General features: G+C 60.0%; 2 protein-coding genes across 19 annotated transcripts in view; one reads left to right on the forward strand and one right to left on the reverse strand.

Annotated features, from left to right (window-relative positions):
• Positions 1-85: 85 nt before the first annotated feature.
• On the reverse strand, positions 86-4,058 carry NAT9 (N-acetyltransferase 9 (putative)). 12 transcript variants are annotated; one of them, XM_045572232.1, is made up of 7 exons: positions 3,947-4,058; positions 3,351-3,526; positions 2,490-2,599; positions 1,883-2,026; positions 1,259-1,318; positions 946-1,040; positions 86-845 (listed from the first exon to the last, which is right to left on the reverse strand). In XM_045572232.1, the coding sequence occupies exons 2-7, from the start codon at positions 3,425-3,427 to the stop codon at positions 723-725; spliced, it is 609 nt and encodes a 202-aa protein (XP_045428188.1). In that variant the 5' UTR covers positions 3,428-3,526; positions 3,947-4,058; the 3' UTR covers positions 86-722. The 12 variants fall into 12 exon arrangements, with proteins under 12 accessions (XP_045428188.1, XP_036268337.1, XP_045428192.1 ...); XM_036412444.2 differs by having other exon boundaries at positions 3,351-3,436; positions 3,947-4,052; XM_045572236.1 differs by having other exon boundaries at positions 3,351-3,436; positions 3,941-4,045.
• Positions 4,059-4,147: 89 nt separating this feature from the next.
• TMEM104 (transmembrane protein 104) overlaps positions 4,148-19,429 on the forward strand; it is a 31,544-nt gene continuing 16,262 nt past the window's right edge. Inside the window, exons 1-8 of one of the 7 annotated variants that reach the window (XM_045572218.1) lie at positions 4,148-4,274; positions 4,872-4,990; positions 8,123-8,244; positions 10,732-10,813; positions 11,255-11,344; positions 11,913-11,993; positions 14,823-14,922; positions 15,259-15,409. In XM_045572218.1, coding sequence (XP_045428174.1) covers positions 4,946-4,990; positions 8,123-8,244; positions 10,732-10,813; positions 11,255-11,344; positions 11,913-11,993; positions 14,823-14,922; positions 15,259-15,409 — 671 coding nt within the window. In that variant the 5' untranslated portion in view covers positions 4,148-4,274; positions 4,872-4,945. Of the gene's footprint in view, positions 4,275-4,871; positions 4,991-8,122; positions 8,245-10,731; positions 10,814-11,254; positions 11,349-11,912; positions 11,994-14,822; positions 14,923-15,258; positions 15,410-19,429 lie in introns of all 7 variants that reach the window. The other 6 variants (XM_045572219.1, XM_045572220.1, XM_045572221.1 and 3 more) reach the window with 6 other exon arrangements.

Here is a 19,429-nt window from a genome sequence, read left to right on the forward strand (position 1 = left end):
GGTACCTCTGGCGCCCCCTTGTGGCGTTGACAGGTGCAGCGGCTCCCGAAGGTGGAGGGACAGAGGCAGGCAGGACACAGGTGCCTTCAGGCCTCAAACTCAGCAGAGGGGTGCCCTCCAGCCACAAGGAGCTGTACCCAGAACTAATTTACTCAAAACTGGCTCCAAAGAGAAGGGGAGCAAGGATTCTCACCCATTTTCTAGGCCTCCTACAGGGCCACCCTCATTGGTTTCCTAACTTCTCAGGGCCACACCCAACCTGCTTGCACAGGATGACAGGACTGAGCTGCCCCGTCGCTCCCACGCCGGACGGGACAGATGCTGCAGGTGGCCTGACAGGCTGCGGGCAGTGAGGCACGGAAAGCTGGCTGTGCAGTGCACTTTACTCAGGCCAGGGCCGTGGCCCAGAGTGGCACCGCTGGCCTTCCAGGAAAAGGGAAGTCCAGCCTGTTCACCAGGCTCCTCCCCAACCCCCGTTATCTCCAGCTCTGCTCTGCCGCGCCGCTTCCTGTGGACTCATGCCGGACACCCCAGGTTCTCAGAGTCTTAAGTGCAGGTTTGGCCGGGAGGAGGGGCTCCTGGAGTCGCTCAGGCCCACTGCCAGTCTGAGGGTGGAGGTCAAGGCAAGTCCTGCCCCGAGTCTGAAGGCCCCTGAGAGATCCCCAGCCCAGAGAAGGCCGGCCAGTCCATTCACTTCCTGGTGCAGGGCTCTCAGCCGGCTCCTAGGACCCATCTCTATAGGGCTGCTCTTCCACGTGGCTGGTCTGCTCCAGAAGCCACTGCCGCTCCGGCTCACTCATCATCAGCCTGAGTGTCACCTCCTGGAAGACGCTGCTCACAGCCACCTAGGACAGCCAGAGAGATCTAAGCTACAGCCCCAAGTTCTAGCACCAGCGGCCCCACCACCCAGACCCAGGCTTCACCTCCAACCAGCCTCATCCTTACCTGCTCAAAGTGAAGCTTCTGGAACATCCGGATGCTCGGTTCATTTCCTTGCCCAATTTTAGCCTCAAACTTGGTCAGACCTAGCTTGGTCACTCCTCCCAGAGGAGATCAGAAAGGGACAAGCTGCAGGATGAAAGTCCCTCCAACACCCTCTGCCCCACCTGTCCCAGTGTGCAGGGCAGGCGCCCGTCACCGTGCCCCCCCCCCCCCCCCCCCCCCCGCACCTCAGACCTGAAGAAGGCTGACTCCCAACGTGCGCCAGCCCTCGCCTGCGGCCTGGCCACCTCCCCACGCTCTGCCCTGGCCTCCTTACCATAGGACATCATCATGAGCGCGGCCTCGGTGCCGAAGCCCTGGCCCCTGCAGCTGGGCTCTAGGGGAAAACGACAATCATGGACACCATGTGCCAGGCACAACATGGGATCTCATTTAATCCTCACAATCCTGCCAAGTCCGTGAACATTATTCCCATTCTGCAGATGAGGGACAGGCACGCAGAAGGCAGATGACTTGCCCAAGGTCTCAGAGTGGAGACACCCAGCAACCTGACCCCAAAAGCTGACCCTTTAACCTCAACGTGCTGCCTTATGAGGAGTCGTACAGCCTCTTAGGAGAAGGCTAAGGACCAAGAAGGACACAAACTGGAGGGCTCCTCCCACAGCCTGGAGAGATGCTCCAGGGAAGATCAACTATTTTAGAGGATTCCCTAGACCACCCCCAAAACAGGGCAGAGTGAAGTTCGAAGACCCTAAGTCCAAAGGTTGGGTTCACATCTACGCATAAGACAGGAACAGAGTGACCCATAGGCTAACAGTCTGCCCCAGCCAGGTGCCGGGCTCCCCAATGCCAGAGCCTCCCACTGAGCCCTGGAGGCCCCTAGGCAGCCTCGGCTGCCTTAAGGTTCAGCAGATCCAAGGCCCAGAGGGAGGAAACGAACCTGCAATCATGACCTCAATCTCCCCCAGAGTGGGGTCCCCGAGATCTGTGAGGAAGAGGTTCACGTCTCCCGCCATGCAGCTCTCTTCGGTGCTGCCTGGCTGGGCCTGCCACTTGGCTGCATCCAGCACGATGAAGGTGCACTCTGAGGAGGGAGGCACAGTGTCATGGGCACGCCCGGTGAGGCCAGTCTCCCTACCCACGCCAGAGAGCCAGCTACCAGCGTCTCCGAGTCTGGCAGGAGAAAGGGGGGCCAGAGCTTCCGGCAGCTAATTAAAAAGCCCTAAATCTGCCTCTTGCAGGAAATGGTGGCCTTCTCCAAACAGAAAGTGTATTTTCAGACAGCAGGGGACTCCAAGAAGAGCAGTAATCACACCGGGCTTCCAGCAAAGGATGTGCGGGCCAGGCCCTCAATTACAACCACAGCCCAAAATACTTCCTCTAAATCCTCCCAGGCCTGGCCCAGGGTGTCCGCCACAGGGACCAGCTTCAGCAGCATCAGGCTTTTCCCAGTCTCTGTGCCTCAGCAGGGCTACAGCTGGGAAAGAATGGGAGGGGCCCTCCCGCTGCCAGCCCAGCCCAGCCCAGCCCAGGGTCTGGCCTCTCACTGTCCGCATCTTCCCGCCAGCTGCGCTGCATCGCATACTCCTGCTCCAGGGTCAGCGGCTCGGAGGCTGTCAAACGCTGCAGCTCCTCTGATTTCATCCACTCGTGGTACCTGCATGGGCAGAGGGGGGCCTCAGCAGGTTGGACTGATTCAGGAACACGGAATCTGACACTGTGAGATGAAGAAAGAGGGTAGAAAAGAGAACCCCATCAGCTAACTCAAGGGCTCAGAGAAGCCCCAAGACCTAGAGGCAGGCTAGACCGACGAGAGCAGCAGGAGGGGTCAGTTCTATCTGTCCAGTTTCCAGGGGTCAGTGTGGGGAGTGCTATAAAGCCAAACAGTCCTCGAATTCCTGATGGGAAGAATATGGCAAGCTGACCACTGCAAAGAAGGCTGGACAGATCTCCACAAAGGCTGGGCACAGGGAATCCCCAAAAAGAAAGCTACAAGTAGAGAATACACCCCTACACGACCACTCTTCCAGTCTACAGACTTACCCAACTGCCTTCCAAATAGCCCCACCCTGCAACTCAGTCCCCGCCTTTTAAAACAGGAGACATCAAACCACCTCATCAGCCCAGTGTATGACAAGCTAACTTAAAGTCCCCAAGAACAGAATCTCCACTGGCACCAAAGAAATGTCACTACTTCACAATCAGGCGAGAAAGACAATTTTGTTCTTACATTTAGTGTGCATTAACTAATTCCTTGCTGAGAGGGCAAAAGGGAACTTGGCTTCACTGTTCACTTTTTCCTGCACATAATTCCTCTCACACCAATGCTTCTCCTCAGAGGAGAGCCTCTGACATTGGGGCTGCACCTTGGAGAGCTGCCTCGCACCCACGGCGGGTGGAGCGGTTACCTGGGCACATGCTCTGCGGTGTAGGGTACCAGCACCACCTTCTTCCCCAGGAGCGAGACGTTCTGATTTAACCTCATGGTAGCAGCCTGAGGGTGGGGAGGGCAAAGACTTCAGCCCAGGCTCTCAACTCACTGAACGCCGCCTCCAGGGGCCGAGGTGTCCTTTCCTTGGAAAGACTGCAGAGAACAGGGGCTCTGAACCCTTTGCGAGAAAGCAGCTGACCGGCTAAAGATAGCGAAACAATCCTTGATTGGCATCTTAAAGAGCCCAGACGGAGCTGCCATTCCTGCGGGTTCCTTCCGCCCCACCTCCCAGAACTTCGAGGCCTCTAACCCAAAGCTCCCATCACTCGCCCAGTCCTGAGACGCCGCCCCAGGATCAATTTCCAGCCGGGCCCTTCAACCTATTTCCAATCACCCTCCTGGCCTCCGGCCCTCCGTCTCCCACTTCCCAAGCCCGGTCACCAGGCCACTTCAGGGTGGGCGAACTCCGGTTCTCAGCCCCCTCCTCTAGGGGCGGAGCTACAGGATACTCTCCGGAACCCTCACCCCGTACCCCAGCCACTGGGGTCCCCGGGCGGCCAAGCTCACACCCACTTCCTCCGCCACGAAAGCGTCCCTGGAAGAACGTGGGCGCCACCTCTTCCCCCTCGCCCAGCTTCCCGGCCCGGCCGCCGGGCGCCCCTCCCGCACACGCCGGGCGCACGCCACGCCCACTTCCGCCACGCAGACGGCAGCCGCCGAGGCCCAATTCCGGTCCCGCCCCCATGAGGCGCCCAATCAGCGCGCGCCGGCCAGGTGGGCGCCGGCGCCGGCGCATGCGCGCTGAGGGCGCTGTGGGCGCGGGTGCGGGACAGCTGGCGCCGGCAGCTGCCCAGGGGCTGGAGGCGGCGGCCGCGGCGGCCCGGAGCGCGCCACGCCGCAGGTAAGGGGCCGCGCGCGACGTGGGTGGGCCGGAGCGGCGCAGATTCCGGGTTCTCTCTGGAGGGAGGGAGGAAGAAGTCGGGGAGAGGCTCGGAACAGGGGCTCCTAAGTAGAGGGGGAGGCTTGAGGGTGGGGAGCCCCACGGCAGGGAGGGCAGAAAGCAGGTCAGGGGTGCAGGAAGTGGAGGCCCCATTCCAAAGGAGAGGCTTTGAGGCGAGGCGTTGGGTTGGAGGGCGGCCTGGGGACGCCCCCAGCCCCTCGTCCGAGGCGGAGGAGGCAGACAGTGACGGGGCTGCCCGGCGCGGTAGTGAGCCCGCTGTTCCTGCATTCACTGGGGAGCCAGCGTCCCGGTGTGGCTGGGGGCGTTGGGGGCGGGTGAGGCTGGTGGCTTCCAAGGCCTCTCCTATGACTCGGGGTCCGAGTGGCATGGGATACGTTCCTGCCTGCACGGCCAGGAAACACCAGCCAGGTGGGAGTCACCCCGGGATAGCCGGCTGCCTTGTGACCAGCGTGGAGACCATGAGTTCCGGGGGGTCTGCAGACCGGCCGCCACCTCCGGCGAGGTCCGTCCGAAAGCTGACGTTGCTCTTCTCCTTAGGGAGCCGCAGCTGCCGCCGCCCCCGCCAGGAGGAAAGCCCCGCCCCGCCGGCGCTCCCTTCCTCGCTTTTGGAAATGGCGGGTGAAATCACGGAGACCGGGGAGCTCTATTCCCCCTACGTGAGTGTTCCTTCCCCAACCCGTTTTGCCCACATGAGTTGCCCCCGGCTTCTGAGAAGCGCTCTGCCCGCTGTGGCCTGGCCTGGCGCGTGCCTAGACCCTGGGGAGAGCGGGTGAGGGACCTCCATTCAGCAGCAGCCTGTATGGCTCAGGGTTAATGAGATTCAGGTCTGATCACCTGTTTAAAAATATATATTTTCATTGATTTCAGAGAAGAAGGGAGGGGAGAGATAGAAACATCAATGATGAGAGAGAATCATTGATCAGCTGTCTCCTGCACGCCCCCTACTGGGGATCAAACCCCGATCCAGGCATGTGCCCTTGATCTGAATTTAACCCAGGACCCGCTGCCGCTCTATCCATTGAGCCAAACCAGCTAGGGCAGGTTTGTTCACGTTTTAGATGTGGATCAGAGAGTGGTCAGGAAAACTAAATTGACTTGCCAACTCTTCATCTTGACCTCGGGGTCACTACCCTCTTCGCACTGTGCTGTCTGTTCTTCAAATGGTCAGTGATGGGCAGCTGCTGGCTGGGTTTTGCTCAGCTCAGCGGTTTGAAACTTCGTGGGTTTTCAGCTGAATTTTAAGTTGCACAACTTTTATAGTCTTGGATGGCGTAAGAGGCAGAGAAAGCACGCAGACGCTTCCAGCTGCAGTTGGTGGAGTCTGTAATTAGAACAACTAGAATGATTGATTTCTCCGTCTTGGATTTGTGTTACCCCCCTTCCCCCCGCCCCACACACACTCAGTTTATCTTCTTTGTGTAATATAAGATTGTTCATGTTTATATTACGGCATGCTCTTGCCTGAATAAGTAGCTGGAGGGTGGGAATACTCAAAGGATTGACTCACCTTGCTACCAGGTATCCAGGGAAAGCAGCACTGTCTAAAGTAGCAAGAGTCCTCTTTCCAGCCCTAGCTGGTTTGGCTCAGTGGGTAGAGCATCAGCCTGCCAACTGAAAGGTCCTGGGTTCGATTCCAGTCTAGGACAATTGCCTTGGTTGTGGGCTCGATCCCCAGTAGGGGGCGTGCAGGAGGCAACTGATCAATGATTCTCTCATCATCATTGATGTTTTTATCTCTTTCCTTCTCCCTTCCTCTCTGAAATCAATAATATATATATATTTATTTTATTTTATTTTATTTTTTAGAGTCCTCTTTCTAGAACTTACCTAGCCTTTAGCTTTGCACTGCCCTTCCCAGCCTGGGAGGCTGCTCTGTTCCCGTTAGCGTCCCAGCCTCTCCAGCTGTGGTGTGATGGACGAGGAGGGACCTCAGAACAGCTGGAGAAGCCTCCACAGAGGTCCTCCCGCTGGCCTGTGCCCTCCGTGTGCGGCCTCCGTGTGCGGCCTCCGTGTGCGGCACGGAGGCAGCCTTCTTCGCCTCGGCACCGTGCCGGGGGAGTCTTTCTTGAACGTGGAGTGAACTGAGCCGTGTCCCAGCACACGGTCTCCTTTCGGCTCCGGCAGGGAATGTCCGCACTGTCCGTACCAGTCACCGGGGTCGCTGCTGCTCGGACATGGGAGAGTTAGAGCTGAGTCATTTCTGCGACAGTTTGAGGAAGGAAAGCCTGATAAGCTCGCTTTTCTTGTGTCTCCCGCTGAAACGTAATCATTTCACACGTCAGCGTGTGCCCACAGGAAATTGGGCAGTGAACCCCGAGGCCTCGGTGGGTTCTGCTTTAAAAAAAAAAGAAGATGTTTTTATTGATTTTAGAGAAAGAGGAAGGGAGAGGGATAGATGGGAACATCGATGAGAGAAACACACGCAGTGGTTGCCTCCTGCACAGAGCCAGGCCCAGGGGAGGCTCTGGGAAGGGCTGAGCAGACGGGAGAATGAGCGGAACTGAGCCAGCCAAGGGCTCGTTCCCGCACTGGGACGCACCAGCCTCCCACACTGAAGTCGCCGGCAAAGGGGGAAAGGAGGGTGTCACGGACTCAGAGTAACTGTGCAAAGCGGCTCTGGGAACCCCCGCTGTTTCTCACCGGCCCCCACCCTCGGGGTCTCGAACCCCACCCCCCACCCCCCCCACCCCCCGGCCGGGGCTCCCAGCGGGTGCCGCACGGGGGTTGTGGTGATCCAGTCAGGCGCTGTGGAAGGTGAGCCAAACTTGTTTTCTGGGATCATAGATGAGGGTTCCTGTCTGGCTGTGTGCCGCCTGAGGCGTGAGGGAGCGTTGTAACTAACGAGTTACATGAATTAGAGTTGAGTTTAAGCCCTGATGTCCATGACCCTGTGATTGCCCTGGGTTGGTGGCCAGGGACTAGCAGGAAAGGGGCGCGGCTGCAGGTGGGCGCAGGCTCCTTTTTGGGGTGATGAGGTGGGATTGGAGGGTGATGCTGGCTGCACAAACTCAGGAATACACTGAAAACCACTGAACTGTGTTTTAAAGGGATGGATCTCCTGGCTTGTGAATTCTATCTCAACTTTTTTTTTTTTTTTTAACATATTTTATTGATTTTTCACAGAGAGGAAGGCTAGAGGGACAGATAGTTAGAAACATCGATCAGCTGCCTCTCCCCCTCCCAACTGGGGTTGTGCCCACAACCCATGTACATGCCCCTGACCGGAATCGAACCCGGGACCCCCCAGTCCGCAGACCGACGCTCTATCCACTGAGCCAAACCGGTTTCGGCCTATCTCAACTTTAAAAAACAAAGACCCGAGGTTCGTGCGGGGAGGAAGACTGAAGGGGAAACAGCAGGAATGTCGGGGTCCCAAAGAACGGTGGCAGGATGGGCGGAGAGGTGGCCTGGGCCGCGTGCCCGGCGAGCTAGGAAAAATGGAAGACCCCGGTCTGGTGGGCACAGAGCTGACATCTGACGCAGCTCTGAACCATGAAACGACGAGAGGTGGGATGGTGGCGGGAAAAATGGAGATAAAACTGGTCCTCGGAGACACTGGAAAGGATCGATGGGATGTGGGGGTTCCGTCATCCGAGTGTCGGCGTCTGGTCCCCAACATCCGGGTGCAGAGCAGGCCTGTGAGCACCTGGGGGGCAGGCTCCCCGTTCCCTGCCTCCCTGGCTGGAGGCGGGCCGCTGTGGTCCTGCTGCCCTGGGCCGTCCTCGGGCGCCGTTGCGGGCAGAGGTCAGCTAATGTCTGGGCTTGACTGTCGCTTCCGTGTGCCCCAGGTTGGACTGGTGTACATGTTTAACCTCATCGTGGGCACCGGCGCGCTCACCATGCCCAAGGCCTTTGCCTCGGCCGGGTGGCTCGTCAGCCTGGTCCTGCTCGTGTTCCTGGGCTTCATGAGGTAAGAGGCTCCAGGGCCGGGGCCAAGCTGAGCAGCAGCCCGGGAAGGCAGGGCGGTGGGGAAGCGTCCTCGGGGGCAGGGAGATGTCAGTTGCCCCAGGTGGGGGGAGAGCCGGGGGTGGGGGAGGGGAGGCGGATACAAAGGTCTCCAGTGCCTCCGGCAGGTGGGGCGGCGCACAGCCCGGACCAGCTCAATGGGAGCCTGGAATGCCTCACGTGGTTCCTCCCGCCGGGCCTGCCCTCGTGTGCATTCTTGAGAAAATGCTACTGAGCCACCGGAGGGAATCTGGCAGGTGTGGAAGGTGCGGGGGAATTAGCGTGGGGTTTAGAATTTGCTTAAGACGGTCCATGGAGTAAGCGGTAAACTACACACGGCACAGGCGTTGCCGGGTGCTGCCCTCCTGCCCGGCAGCACCCAGGAGGCCGGCGCCTCCCAGCCTCTCAGGGTCCTCTCCCGGGGCCACGTGTGGTGTGCAGGCAGCGGTCTGACGCCGGTGAGCCCGTGCCCACGCTGCTGAGGGACCCGGGACTAAGCCCTCTCCCCCGGGCAGCAATCCACAAGCTCTAAAGAAGAGGCGGAGGCGCCCCCTGTGAACACCCGGAGAGGGGCCACCGGGCGGCTGGAACCCCGCTGAGCAGCAGGGAGCCCTGCCCTGCACCCTCCTTTCTGGTGGGAGACAGGCAGTGAGCAGTCGATAATAGATAAGCCGCAGAGCAAGTCAGAAGGTGATGCGGTAACAAGGAGACCAAACCCCACAAATAGTGCGGGGAGGGAGGCGGTGAACACAGTTTCAGGTCGGTGCTCGGGGGTCACGGAGGGCGGCATTGGAGCAGATGGCAAGGAGAGGGAGAGGAAGAAGGAAACATCGGTAGTTGAAGCCGACTGAGACCTTGAAGAGGCCCCGTGGGGGGGGACAATGCCGAGTTTTTCAGTTCATGCGTTTTCTTTAGGGTGGTCTGGGGGCCAGCCTCGGTGCTGTGGGCTGTGAGCCTCGGCAGCCGAGAGCCCTAGAAGCCCTGTCCTCCTGTGACTCCACCGTCCCCTCCAAAAGCCCTTCAGCACCGGCAGCCGTCCGAGTGGGGAGTGATTATCGGGGGCCCCGGGCAGGGGCCACCATGCCCCCGCCTCGCTCACCCCATTTATATTTGAACATGATCAATGAGTTGGCTTTGTGCGACCATGAGAAGCCTCTTCACGCCTTAATTAAGATTGATTTCAGTTTTACTTCCAAAAAGAAGGGAAAATCTAAAGCCTTAAAATGGTCACTTAGGCAGGATAATGAGGAACCGTCCCAGGAGCCGGCGAGCCGGCTGCTGAATCTCCCCCTCCCCCCTGCTCCAAACGCGGAGTGGGTATGGATTTAACTCCTGCCGCACCTGCCACCTGACTGCTGGCTGGGCAGGCCGCCTGGGCAGGCGACAGCAGTCGGAGGGCTCAGGGTCAAGTCCAGCGGCGCAGCCGTGCTGTCCAGGAGGCGGCGGCGGGGACAGAGCCCCCCCCCAGGCCTATGGCGGGAAGGCAGCCTCTCCTGTGCCTCCTGCCGACAGGAGCATCCGTGCGTCCCAGCTGTCGTCTGGGCCTCTCCGGTTTCTTCCCGGGAAGAGAGAGGGTGATTTGTCACCGCAGTCTGACTTCTCCCCAGACGTCTGGGGCCGCCTCCCGGCCTCCCTTCTGATTGAGGCCATAAAAACGCAGGCCTATTTTCCTATCAGCCAGGTTATTAGGAAAGTCAGAGCGCACCGCCCCAGAGAGGGCGGCGAGGACAGGTTCCGGAGCCAAGCGATCCTTTTCAGTTATCCAGCCCGGGTCCGTCCTCGGCGTGTCATTGGGACTCGTCCGCTCGCCTGTGTCCCAGCGGGCAGAGCGGAGGCTGCCTCTGCCCTTCCCGGCACCTTGCCGGCCCGTGGACCTGCCTGCCCTTCCTGACCCGGAGCCCAGGCGGGGTCTGGCCCCCCACCCCTGCCCCAACAGGCCCCTTTTGGGGTGCGGCACTGCATGGCCCTGTGGCCTCTCCCGTGCCTCCGAAACATCTTTTACGTGGGGACGGGGACATCGAGGCAAGCACACGAGGCAGCCTGTGTACACACACACAGACACACACACACACACAGACACACACTCACACACACACACACACACACACAGACACACACACACACACACACACAGACACACACACACACAGACACACAGACACACACACACACACACACAGACACACACTCACACACACACACACACACACAGACACACACACACACACACACACACACACACACAGACACACACTCACACACACACTCTTCTGATCCGGCCAGACCCATCGTGAGGGTTTCCCAGGAACCGGCTCCAAGGAGAGACAGAGTTTCAGTCTGGTCAGGTGTGGTCAGTCATCAGGCCTTTGAAATGACTTTTCCTCTTTTCTTTGTTCCTCCCCCAACCCTCCCGCCTGCCTTTGGCGATGAACGCGTGGTCTTCCCCCCGCAGCTTCGTGACGACGACCTTCGTGGTGGAGGCCATGGCCGCAGCCAACGCGCAGCTCCGCTGGAAGAGGATGGAGAACCACCAGGTGCGCCCGCCGCCCTGGTCTTCGGGCAGGGTCTCCGTCCACCTGTGTGCCGCTCACAGGCCCCTCCTTCCCCTCCCGGCGCCTGGAGGACCGGCGTCCACAGCGCTAGGAGGGACCCTGCCCCAGAGCAGAAGTTTAGCCGCCACCTGAGCTCACAGCTTAGACGCCTGCAGCCTCTGCCTTTCCCGTGTGCCCCACCTTGACCTGGCTCAGTCCCGGTGAGCGTCTGCACCAGGATGTGTGCCTTGGCCTTGGCCCCGACGTCCGAGTGTGCCTGCGCCTTCTAATGTGGCAGAGTGGGCGTGTTGAAGCTTCCCGGTCAGATCCCTTCCCGAAAGAAATAACAGAGGAGGCAGGTGCTCCGTTGTCGCGGGGTTTCCCGCAGTAACAGGCCCCCTTTCCTTTGCCTGCTCCCCTCCTCCCTGTCGCATCCCGTCCCAGGAAGAAGATGACGACCACTCCTCCACGGCCTCTGACAGCGACAGCCTCCAGGACAACTACGAGCGGGCGGAGCGGCGGCCCATCCTCTCTGTGCGTAAGTCCCGGGTTCCCGGCCAGCCCGCGCTTCCCGTGGAGGGAGAGGCCTGGGGAGTCTGCAGAGCCCCCGTGGCCCTTCCCGCCTGCAGGAGGCTCCTGGGAAGGCTCTGGAGTCCAGGGCCCAGGCTTCCCCTGCAGGCTCAGCACTTAGTGACGCTTGCAGCTTGGGCAAGGTGCCTGACCTGGGCACCCCAGCTTCCGCCCCTGCTGCGCTGTGGAAATAATGCAATGCCTGTTTCAGTGCTGGTGCACTCTGGAAGTGCGAGTAAATCTAGGCTCTCTGAGTTCTCTCCTTCCTCCCATCCCACTACACACACACACACACACACACACACACACACACACGTACTGCACATGTCCGAGAGTGATCTCTGCTCTGGCCGAGCAAGGGCTAAGCGTCCCCCTGAGATCCCTTTCTAGATATTTCAAACAATAAGCATTGGGAAAAGTTTTCTCAAGAGTGTAAAACACAGGGATTTCATTATTCTGAAATCTGAGCTCTGTAGCCCCTTCTAGAAGCCAAGTGAACTGACCTTCTCTCCCTTGTTCTCTGGCTCCACAGAGAGACATGGATCTCCAAACCTGTTTGAAATCACAGACCGGGTGGAAATGGGACAGATGGCCTCCATGTTCTTCAGTAAAGGTACTCGTTATTTCCAAGGTGGGCGAGGGAGGGGGAGCTAGCGCCACCTACTGACCCAGGCGCCTGGAATGCGGGTCCCACCTGGACAGTGGGGTGGGGCAGGCGATGAGAGGAGCGATGGCTGACCTGCTCCCAGTGCTCCAAGGAGCCAACTTGCCGAGACTCAGGTGGTTTCCTTGGGTTCCTCTCAGTCGTCGGCGTTAGGAATAAAGAGGCGGCCGCTTATCTCCTGCTGGACACAGAGGTGGGCAGTCCTAGCAGCTGCCCAAGGAAGGGACTCACGGAGGCCGGCTGGTCACTTTGTGCCTCTTGATTGCCTCTGACTTGTCTCTGCTTCTGGACTCTTCTGTGTAGAACACAGAGCAGGAGGCTTTGCTGCGTGTTTCTGTCTCTTCCTGGTGGCCAGCAGAGGGCGCTAGGAGCCCGCGCACAGGGCTGCTGTCTGGGATCTGAGCGTCTTAGCACCTCTCCCCACTCCCTACCTGTGCAAGTCTTGGGATTCCTGGCTCTTCCCTTCAGGGGCTTGGCTACAAGCTCACGGGATCCAACCCGGCTCAGGTGCTGGCTTGTTGGGTGTTTCACCGATACATCTTACACCTCCGTGGCAAATCTCGTTCTTTTGGAAGAAGAGCATGTAAGAGTTTTGTTTTCTAATGCTCGGACCTGTTTTTCCTTCGTAGAGTCAGACACATCTGAAGTCCTTGCCTTTGCAGTTCCCCTGGGAGGTTGTTTGCCCCTTTGCGGGAGCCCTTGGTTGCAGATTGGGGCGTCGGCATCCGTTCTTTTCCGTTTTGAACGTGGCTGTATTACTTAGAGTTGGGGAGGGGGAGGGGATGGGGCTGTAGAAGCTGGAAGCTTCTCGCTGCTTTTTGGGACATTGAGTGTTCTCTTTCCCACCGGTGGTGTGACTGGACTGTCTAGTCCAAAAGATTGTCATCAGCAGGCAGAGGTGGCTCAGGCATCTGCTCCCATCCCCCGTGCCAGCCTCACGGAAGGTTTCCAGGATTCATGAAAACCAGATTGGTCGTGTCTGCCCACTTCTGTGTTGATTTGTTTCGTCTCTGCCTCTCCCCACCTCTCCAGACTAAGATAAGCGATCATAATTAACGTCTCCCCGGGAACTGTTCTCGGTCTCCTTTCAAATGTGAGCTTTTGAAATAAAATGCACATCAGAGACCCTCTGCACACTAGTCCCCAGCAGCACCTACCAGTTATGACATCGTCAGGTGTCCCTCGTAGGGGATGTGGGACAAAGTTGCCCCCCGCCCCCGTTGAAAACCACTGCTCTGCTCTGTTCCCGATGTACAGGCTGTCACCTACCACCCTCACCAAAGGCCGCCACCCTCCTCACAGTGAGTCCCGCCTCACCCCTCGCCGTTAGGAATGCCAGGCCTCGTCATTGCTGTCCTCTCAGGAAGTTCATTGATCTCCCAACATTGTGTGTCTAAGCACTAAGCAATGAAATTTACTGGTCAGGGAGGGCCAGTGGCAGTCTGAGGCAGGTGAAGGAGAGGCTGGGGGCAGCGGGGTCCTCCCTGCAGAAAGACAGGCTGGGCACAGGCTGTCCTTGGAGCCGGGGTGTGAGTGGCAGGCAGACCGCGGGGGCCCCTGAGCTTGGACAGTGAGGCTGTCTGAGGCCCTCCTGGGCTCTTTCAAGGTCTGTTTTTTCCTGGTCTTACCCCCGCCCCCCCCCTTCGCCATCCCCCCGCAGACTCCTAGGAGCAGAGCTGACCTCAGATAGCCCAGGAGGAGTGTGTCGCAGCTTTCCCCTGGGGGGCCCCGCAGGCTTTTCTGAGCCACCGGCATCAGGAGGGAGCTGTCACTTCATTTTTCTGTTTCCCGTGAAGCCAGCCGCTTGAGATCAGTAACATCAAAATGAGCCGTCAGTCTGAACGGAGGGTTGAGACTGGCTGTCAGGCTGTGACCCTGGGGCTGCAGGCCCAGACCTTCCTTCAGCATCTTTATAGCTGGAGGCGCAGCGGGCGGTGAGCGCGGGTGGAGTCCTCACTGTACAGGACTGGAGGCCGGGGGGGTGTTGGGAAGTGAGACCAGTGGGATCAGGACCAGAGCCTGCACTCCCGGCTGCAGGACGGGAGACCAGGGTTGGCCTCTGCACAGAGAACCCCCATGTCAATGCCAGCATCCTCCCTGGCGACGCTTCATAAGGGGAGTGGCTCGCCTGGACCACCGCTTCTGCTGCTGCCTCTCCCGGCACCACTCCTTGCACTCCTGCCCCACCCCTGCCCCTCTTCATCCCCCTCCTTCTCCCCCCCTCTCTCCCCCTCCCGGTCTGGGGCTTGGCCATTGGTCTTTGGAAATCGAGGGCTTTTACCCTCTCGACTGTAGTTGAGAAGCTGGGCCTTCCGTTACCTTCTCTGCTTTTCAGTTCCTTGGTCGGGTCGCCGTCTTCTGTCTGAGAGCCTGGGCCTGGGCCTGGGCCCCGGCCTGGCTGTAAAGGGGGCCCTGGCCCAGAGGGCTCACCCAGGACATCTCTCCCCTCCCCTCCCCTCCCTCCCCTCCCGCTCCACCCCTTCCCCACACGCCCTGTCCCGGGCCTGAAGGTGCCTCTGGCTCCTCCCCAGCCAGCCCACGCCTCTCACTCACCTGGCGCCTCCAACCCTCCCACCTCACGTAGTCCCTCTCGGTGAAAGTTGTGAGCAGATGTGTCTCCTGCCTGCACTGCAGTGTAGCTTTGGAGTCGTTTTCTCATTCCTTTTGGAGAGAACAGGAGCCAGGAGGACCAAACGCTGTGGGCGGGGTGGAAGCTGAGTCCTCCAAACAATGCAGACGCTCCTGTGGCTGCCTGACCGGTGACTTTGTTCCCTCCAGTGGGGGTCAACCTGTTCTACATCTGCATCATCGTTTACCTGTACGGGGACCTGGCCATCTACGCCGCCGCCGTGCCCTTCTCCCTCATGCAGGTGTCCTGGTGAGTCCCCTCCTGTCGCCACGAGGCTGCGGGGCGGTCAGGGCAGCGTTTTCAGGGTAGAAACACACCGAGTGAGTCCGTCAGCACGACCAGCCAGCTGTGCATCCTGTCCTTCAGAGACCCACTGCACAGCTGCCGGCTGCCCTGCCCCACCGGGAAGGAGACTGGGGGTCCCCCTGGGGTTCCTGACGGTGCGCCAGGAACAGGGATACATGCCCTAAGGCCCAGGAACATGCCGTTAGTGGAAAGTCAGATTGTTGGACCAGAAGCAGCTGGGGGGAGCGGGGGCTCAGTGGTTGCCGGTGATTAACAATGTGACCTTGTGTGTGCTTCCAGCCAGGCAGGGAGGCCACTCTGAGCCACTGTTCTCTTTATCAGCAGCACCACTGGCAACGACTCCTGCGGGGTGGAGGCCGACACCAGGTACAACGACACGGCCCCCTGCTGGGGGCGCCTGCGCCGCGTGGACGTCTACCGCATCTACCTGGTGAGTGGCCGCGCCGGCCCGGGCGTGCGGCTGCCTCCAGCCTCTGGCACATACTCCCGGGAGGAAGGTCTGCGTGGCTCCACACTCCGCTCAGTCCGGGGGCCTCGATCCTGGGCAGAAAGCGGATCGCGTCACTAAGACTCTGGCCCCAGAGTGTCCTGGCGACCAGGCCTCCGTCACATGCGGTCCGGAGTTGGCATTCCGATCATTGCCAGCTCCATGGTGGCGAACGTGGCTCCGGTTTTGAGGGGCAGTCTTAGCAAAGCCCGTCGGAGTGAGTGCCAGGGCGACTTTTTCTGGAGAAGTCCATGCTTTGACCTCCCTCTTGGCCAGCCCGGGAGCATCCGGTGGACACCAGGTTTCCGGCGGGCAGGCAGGACTGAGCCGTGCTAACTGGCTCTCCAGGGGGACCCCGGAGGCTTTTCTGAGCCACCAGCCTTTCCTGCCATTGAGCTCCCCGTTTTCCCTGCTCCCGCTGCCGCGCCCCCCCGCCCCCCCGCCGACAAGGGGAGATGATGAATCTCCAGGCTCCGTCTTGATTGCTTTGTGCCACTGGCAGGGGCGGAGGGGAGGGGAAGTAATAAGATACAAAACCAGACAGTTATTTATCTCTGCCTGCTTGGCGGGCGGGACTCAGAAATGTTTCTCTTTGCCTTTTGCAGTATCTATTAATATTCTGCTTCCTCTTGGTCCTCAGCCCCAACACAAATTTAGGTGTGCTAGGTGACACACCGTTTGACACGTGGCCACTTAGCTGATTTGGAGAGAGCTGAGCAGTTCGGGGAGCTGGCCTCTTAACTTAATTATGCCTATCCTGGCGAAGGTCTGCGCAGGCCCTGCCAGCTGTGCCGTTCGGGTCTGAATTCGTTAACGCCCGGGGCTGCTGGGCGGTTGTCCTCCTTCCCCACCCCCACCCCACCCCAGAGACCTGCCGGAGGAGCCCTGTGGCCCAAACCCTGAGAGCCGAGTTTTCCCCTCTGCGTTTCTGGAGCTGGCGGGTGGTCTGTGTCTCTTCTCTCCCACGGTCGGCTCTGGCTCGGAGTTGATCTTTTATGGGAAATGTACCTGAGCTCCCCCTCCCGCAGGCCTGCTGGTAATTTGGTAGCGAACTGATCTCCTACCTCCCTTCCCCGCCTTCCCACCTTGGGGCTGGGCAGAGAAACTAGGTGGGGCAGCCAGGAGAGCCCAGGTCCGTTAGCCTCTGACAGTGAAGGATGTGATGTTAGCAAAAGTACCAGGAAGTGTAGCAGCCCATCTGGATCTCTAACCAGCACGGGCCACGCTCCGGCAGAGGGAGGGTGCAGAGCCCCTTGGGTGGGTCTTTCCCAGGAGGCCGCTGGCCTCTGTGCAGACTCCGCCTGGTACAGCCCCCTCCCCCGGCAAAGGAGATGCGGAGCCTGGGAATCTTGGCCGCTGCCGTTGGCCGGGTGAATTATTTAGAAGCATCGTTACTGTCTTCCTCGATTGTTCCTTCCCTTCTTCCTGTAAACCCTCCACATGCTGGAAGCCTCGCTCCCCGAATCTCAGTAACTCTGACCGATCAGAAGGAATCTTCAGGAAAGCAGACGGGCATTCATTACTGCCTGCGCCGCCCAGATACGGGCTTGTAGCTCCTACAGCCAATTGCCACCAGGCCGGCAAAAGCTGCCGAAACAGGACTGGGAGGGCGAGCGGACACAGCCTGTTCTCTCTGGGCTGCTGCTGCCTCCCTCCCTGTGCACTGCCGGGGCTCAGGGCTGCTCTGCAGTCCCCCTCCCCCAACCCCTTTCCCTGTACTCTTTCCCGCTTTGGAGAGATGCACAGCGGGTGGGCCATGCCTTTGTCTGCAGTCACTTCCCAGCTTTGCGTGTAGCTCCCAGGTCCCTGGCTGCTGCAGAACAGTGTCTCCCAGACCTGTCCTGGGTGCTCTGCGTCCCTTCTTCTGAGATGGGAGGAGGGGCAAAGCGAGCAGAGAGGGGGTTGGCAGGTGTGGGTTCCTTCGTGGGTCCCGGGCTCTCTGTTGCCCATGGTGATGGCATCTTCCCTCGCGGCCTCTTTGGATCATGGGGGACCGAGGTCGCCCTTCCCCTTGCCCCCAGTCACCCTCGATCAGGAGGTTGTCCTTTCCTTCCAGAGACGCCCATGCCCCTCTCTACCAGCTGGTTCTGACTTTGCTGCCAGCCAGGCTCCACCCAAGTGTCGGGCAAGGCAGCGAGCGGACTTACAGCGCCCTTCCGACCCCGGCTCAGCCCTCTGTGTCCGGGGCAGACGTGCACCTGTCTGGGCCTGCGTGTTGGAAAGGGCCTCCCGATGACCACTTCTTCATTGCTATTCCGGGACAGTGTGTTCCGGGGGATAAAGGTACAGGCTCTCATTTTGCGGTTTAATTCTCAGAGCCTGCGGTGCACATGCAGAATGAGAATATTGGGGTATTAACTCCGTGTACAGCGTCAGGACCACACACAAGGAGGGAGCGTTCTCTCCAGCAGCTCCCAGTCCCCTCTCCAAGCCTTGACCTTAACGGATGGAGCATTCCTCCTCCCCTCCCGCCCCCGGCGACCTCTGCGCATGTCCTGTGCGTGCAGTGCGGCCGACATGAGTCAGTCTCTCCCTCTCCCTCTCCCTCCTCGCATCACAGGGTGCTGGGAGGTGGGGGTCCTGTGGGTCCCGTGTGCTGCCCAGGGCGCCCCAGCAAGTGATCTAGGCCCTGTTATGAGGACCCATGAGAACTGACATCAGGGCCTACTTTCCTGCCTCGGCGTCTCAGGACCCCCGCCCCCCCTCCTGCTCCTTTGAAGGCTCAGCGAGCAAAGTGCTCTTTCATGCCCACAGCCTTGCCTCGGGCTGGGACGTCTCCAGGTGCTTTCTGCAGAGCTGCAGCTTGGTAGCAAACAAAGCCAGAATTCAGCACTTCATTCCTCCCTCGCCAGGGAGCAGGGGCCGGGGACTCTGGGGAAGTGCTGGGATGGTGCGTAAGTCAGTCCCGCCCAGGCTCGGACTGTGCTCCGTGCTCGGGAACCAGAACTAGGGTCGTAGTCCCTGAGAGTCAAGGACACGGCCAAGTGTTCCTGTTTCACTTCCTCATACCCACATGCTTCCCAGCCTGCCCTTCACCTCCTCCGCCCAGGGCCTGGGCCGGGTCACTGCCTCCTCCTCCACAGTGTCAGAGGGAAGCAGGGTGTGTGTTGGGGGCCGAGGGGGGTTCTGTCTGCTGCACTGCCTGGAGCAGAGTCTGGGGACCGGCCCCAGGTGACATTGGAAGGGTCCCCTGGCCTTCCCTGAGAGTCCGGGTTTCTCTCTCTGCCAGGAAGCGTGTCCCCCCCCCAGGCCATCTTGGGTTCTTACTTGGCGACACTTGCCACTGTCCACTTTCAACCCTCAAAACAGCGTGCAGTCTGCTCTTTCACACCAGTGGGTTTTTCCCTAGAACAGTGCCGTTTGAGGGGAACACATCCTTTGGGGCAGCAGTGCACCGGGCAGTGGTGTGCCAGCCGTGACTGGTCCTTCCTGCTGCCGTTTGTCTTGCATTGGCGTAGCACGTTGCCAGGTACCTTCTCGTTTCTGATTTGGTCCTCGGGCCACGCAGGAAGGTCCGTGACATCTTACCCCGTTTGACAGCAGGAAAAGCTGAGGCTTGGAGGCTGCGACTTCCCCCAGGGCCACGGAGCTGAGGCAGAGACTGCGGTCGGCTCCTCGGCCTCAGCCACGTCCTCTGGCCCCGGTGACACAGATGCTCAGCAAGCAGGGCAGCCCCTGCCAGGCCCAGGTAGGAGGGGGCCGGTGGCACCTGGGCCTCAGCCCTTGGCGCTTGACGTGTGTGGAGGCTGGGGCGCCGCCGCCCGGGGCAGGCTCCTGTGCAGTGATCCGCGCCCGCACATCCCGCGTGCCGCCAGATTGATTAGCTGTCGCTCCTACCGCCCCTCGCTCGGCTCCCAGATAGTGACGCGGCGGTGGACTAGCAGGCGCCTTCCCAAGGACGCGTCCCTCCCTGCCACGTCTCCCTCTGTTCCTTCAGCAGCGCCGCCGGGCCCGGGGCTGTGA

Source organism: Pipistrellus kuhlii, unplaced genomic scaffold (assembly GCF_014108245.1).
Source record: "Pipistrellus kuhlii isolate mPipKuh1 unplaced genomic scaffold, mPipKuh1.p scaffold_m20_p_44, whole genome shotgun sequence".
Taxonomy (NCBI): Eukaryota; Metazoa; Chordata; class Mammalia; order Chiroptera; family Vespertilionidae; genus Pipistrellus; species Pipistrellus kuhlii.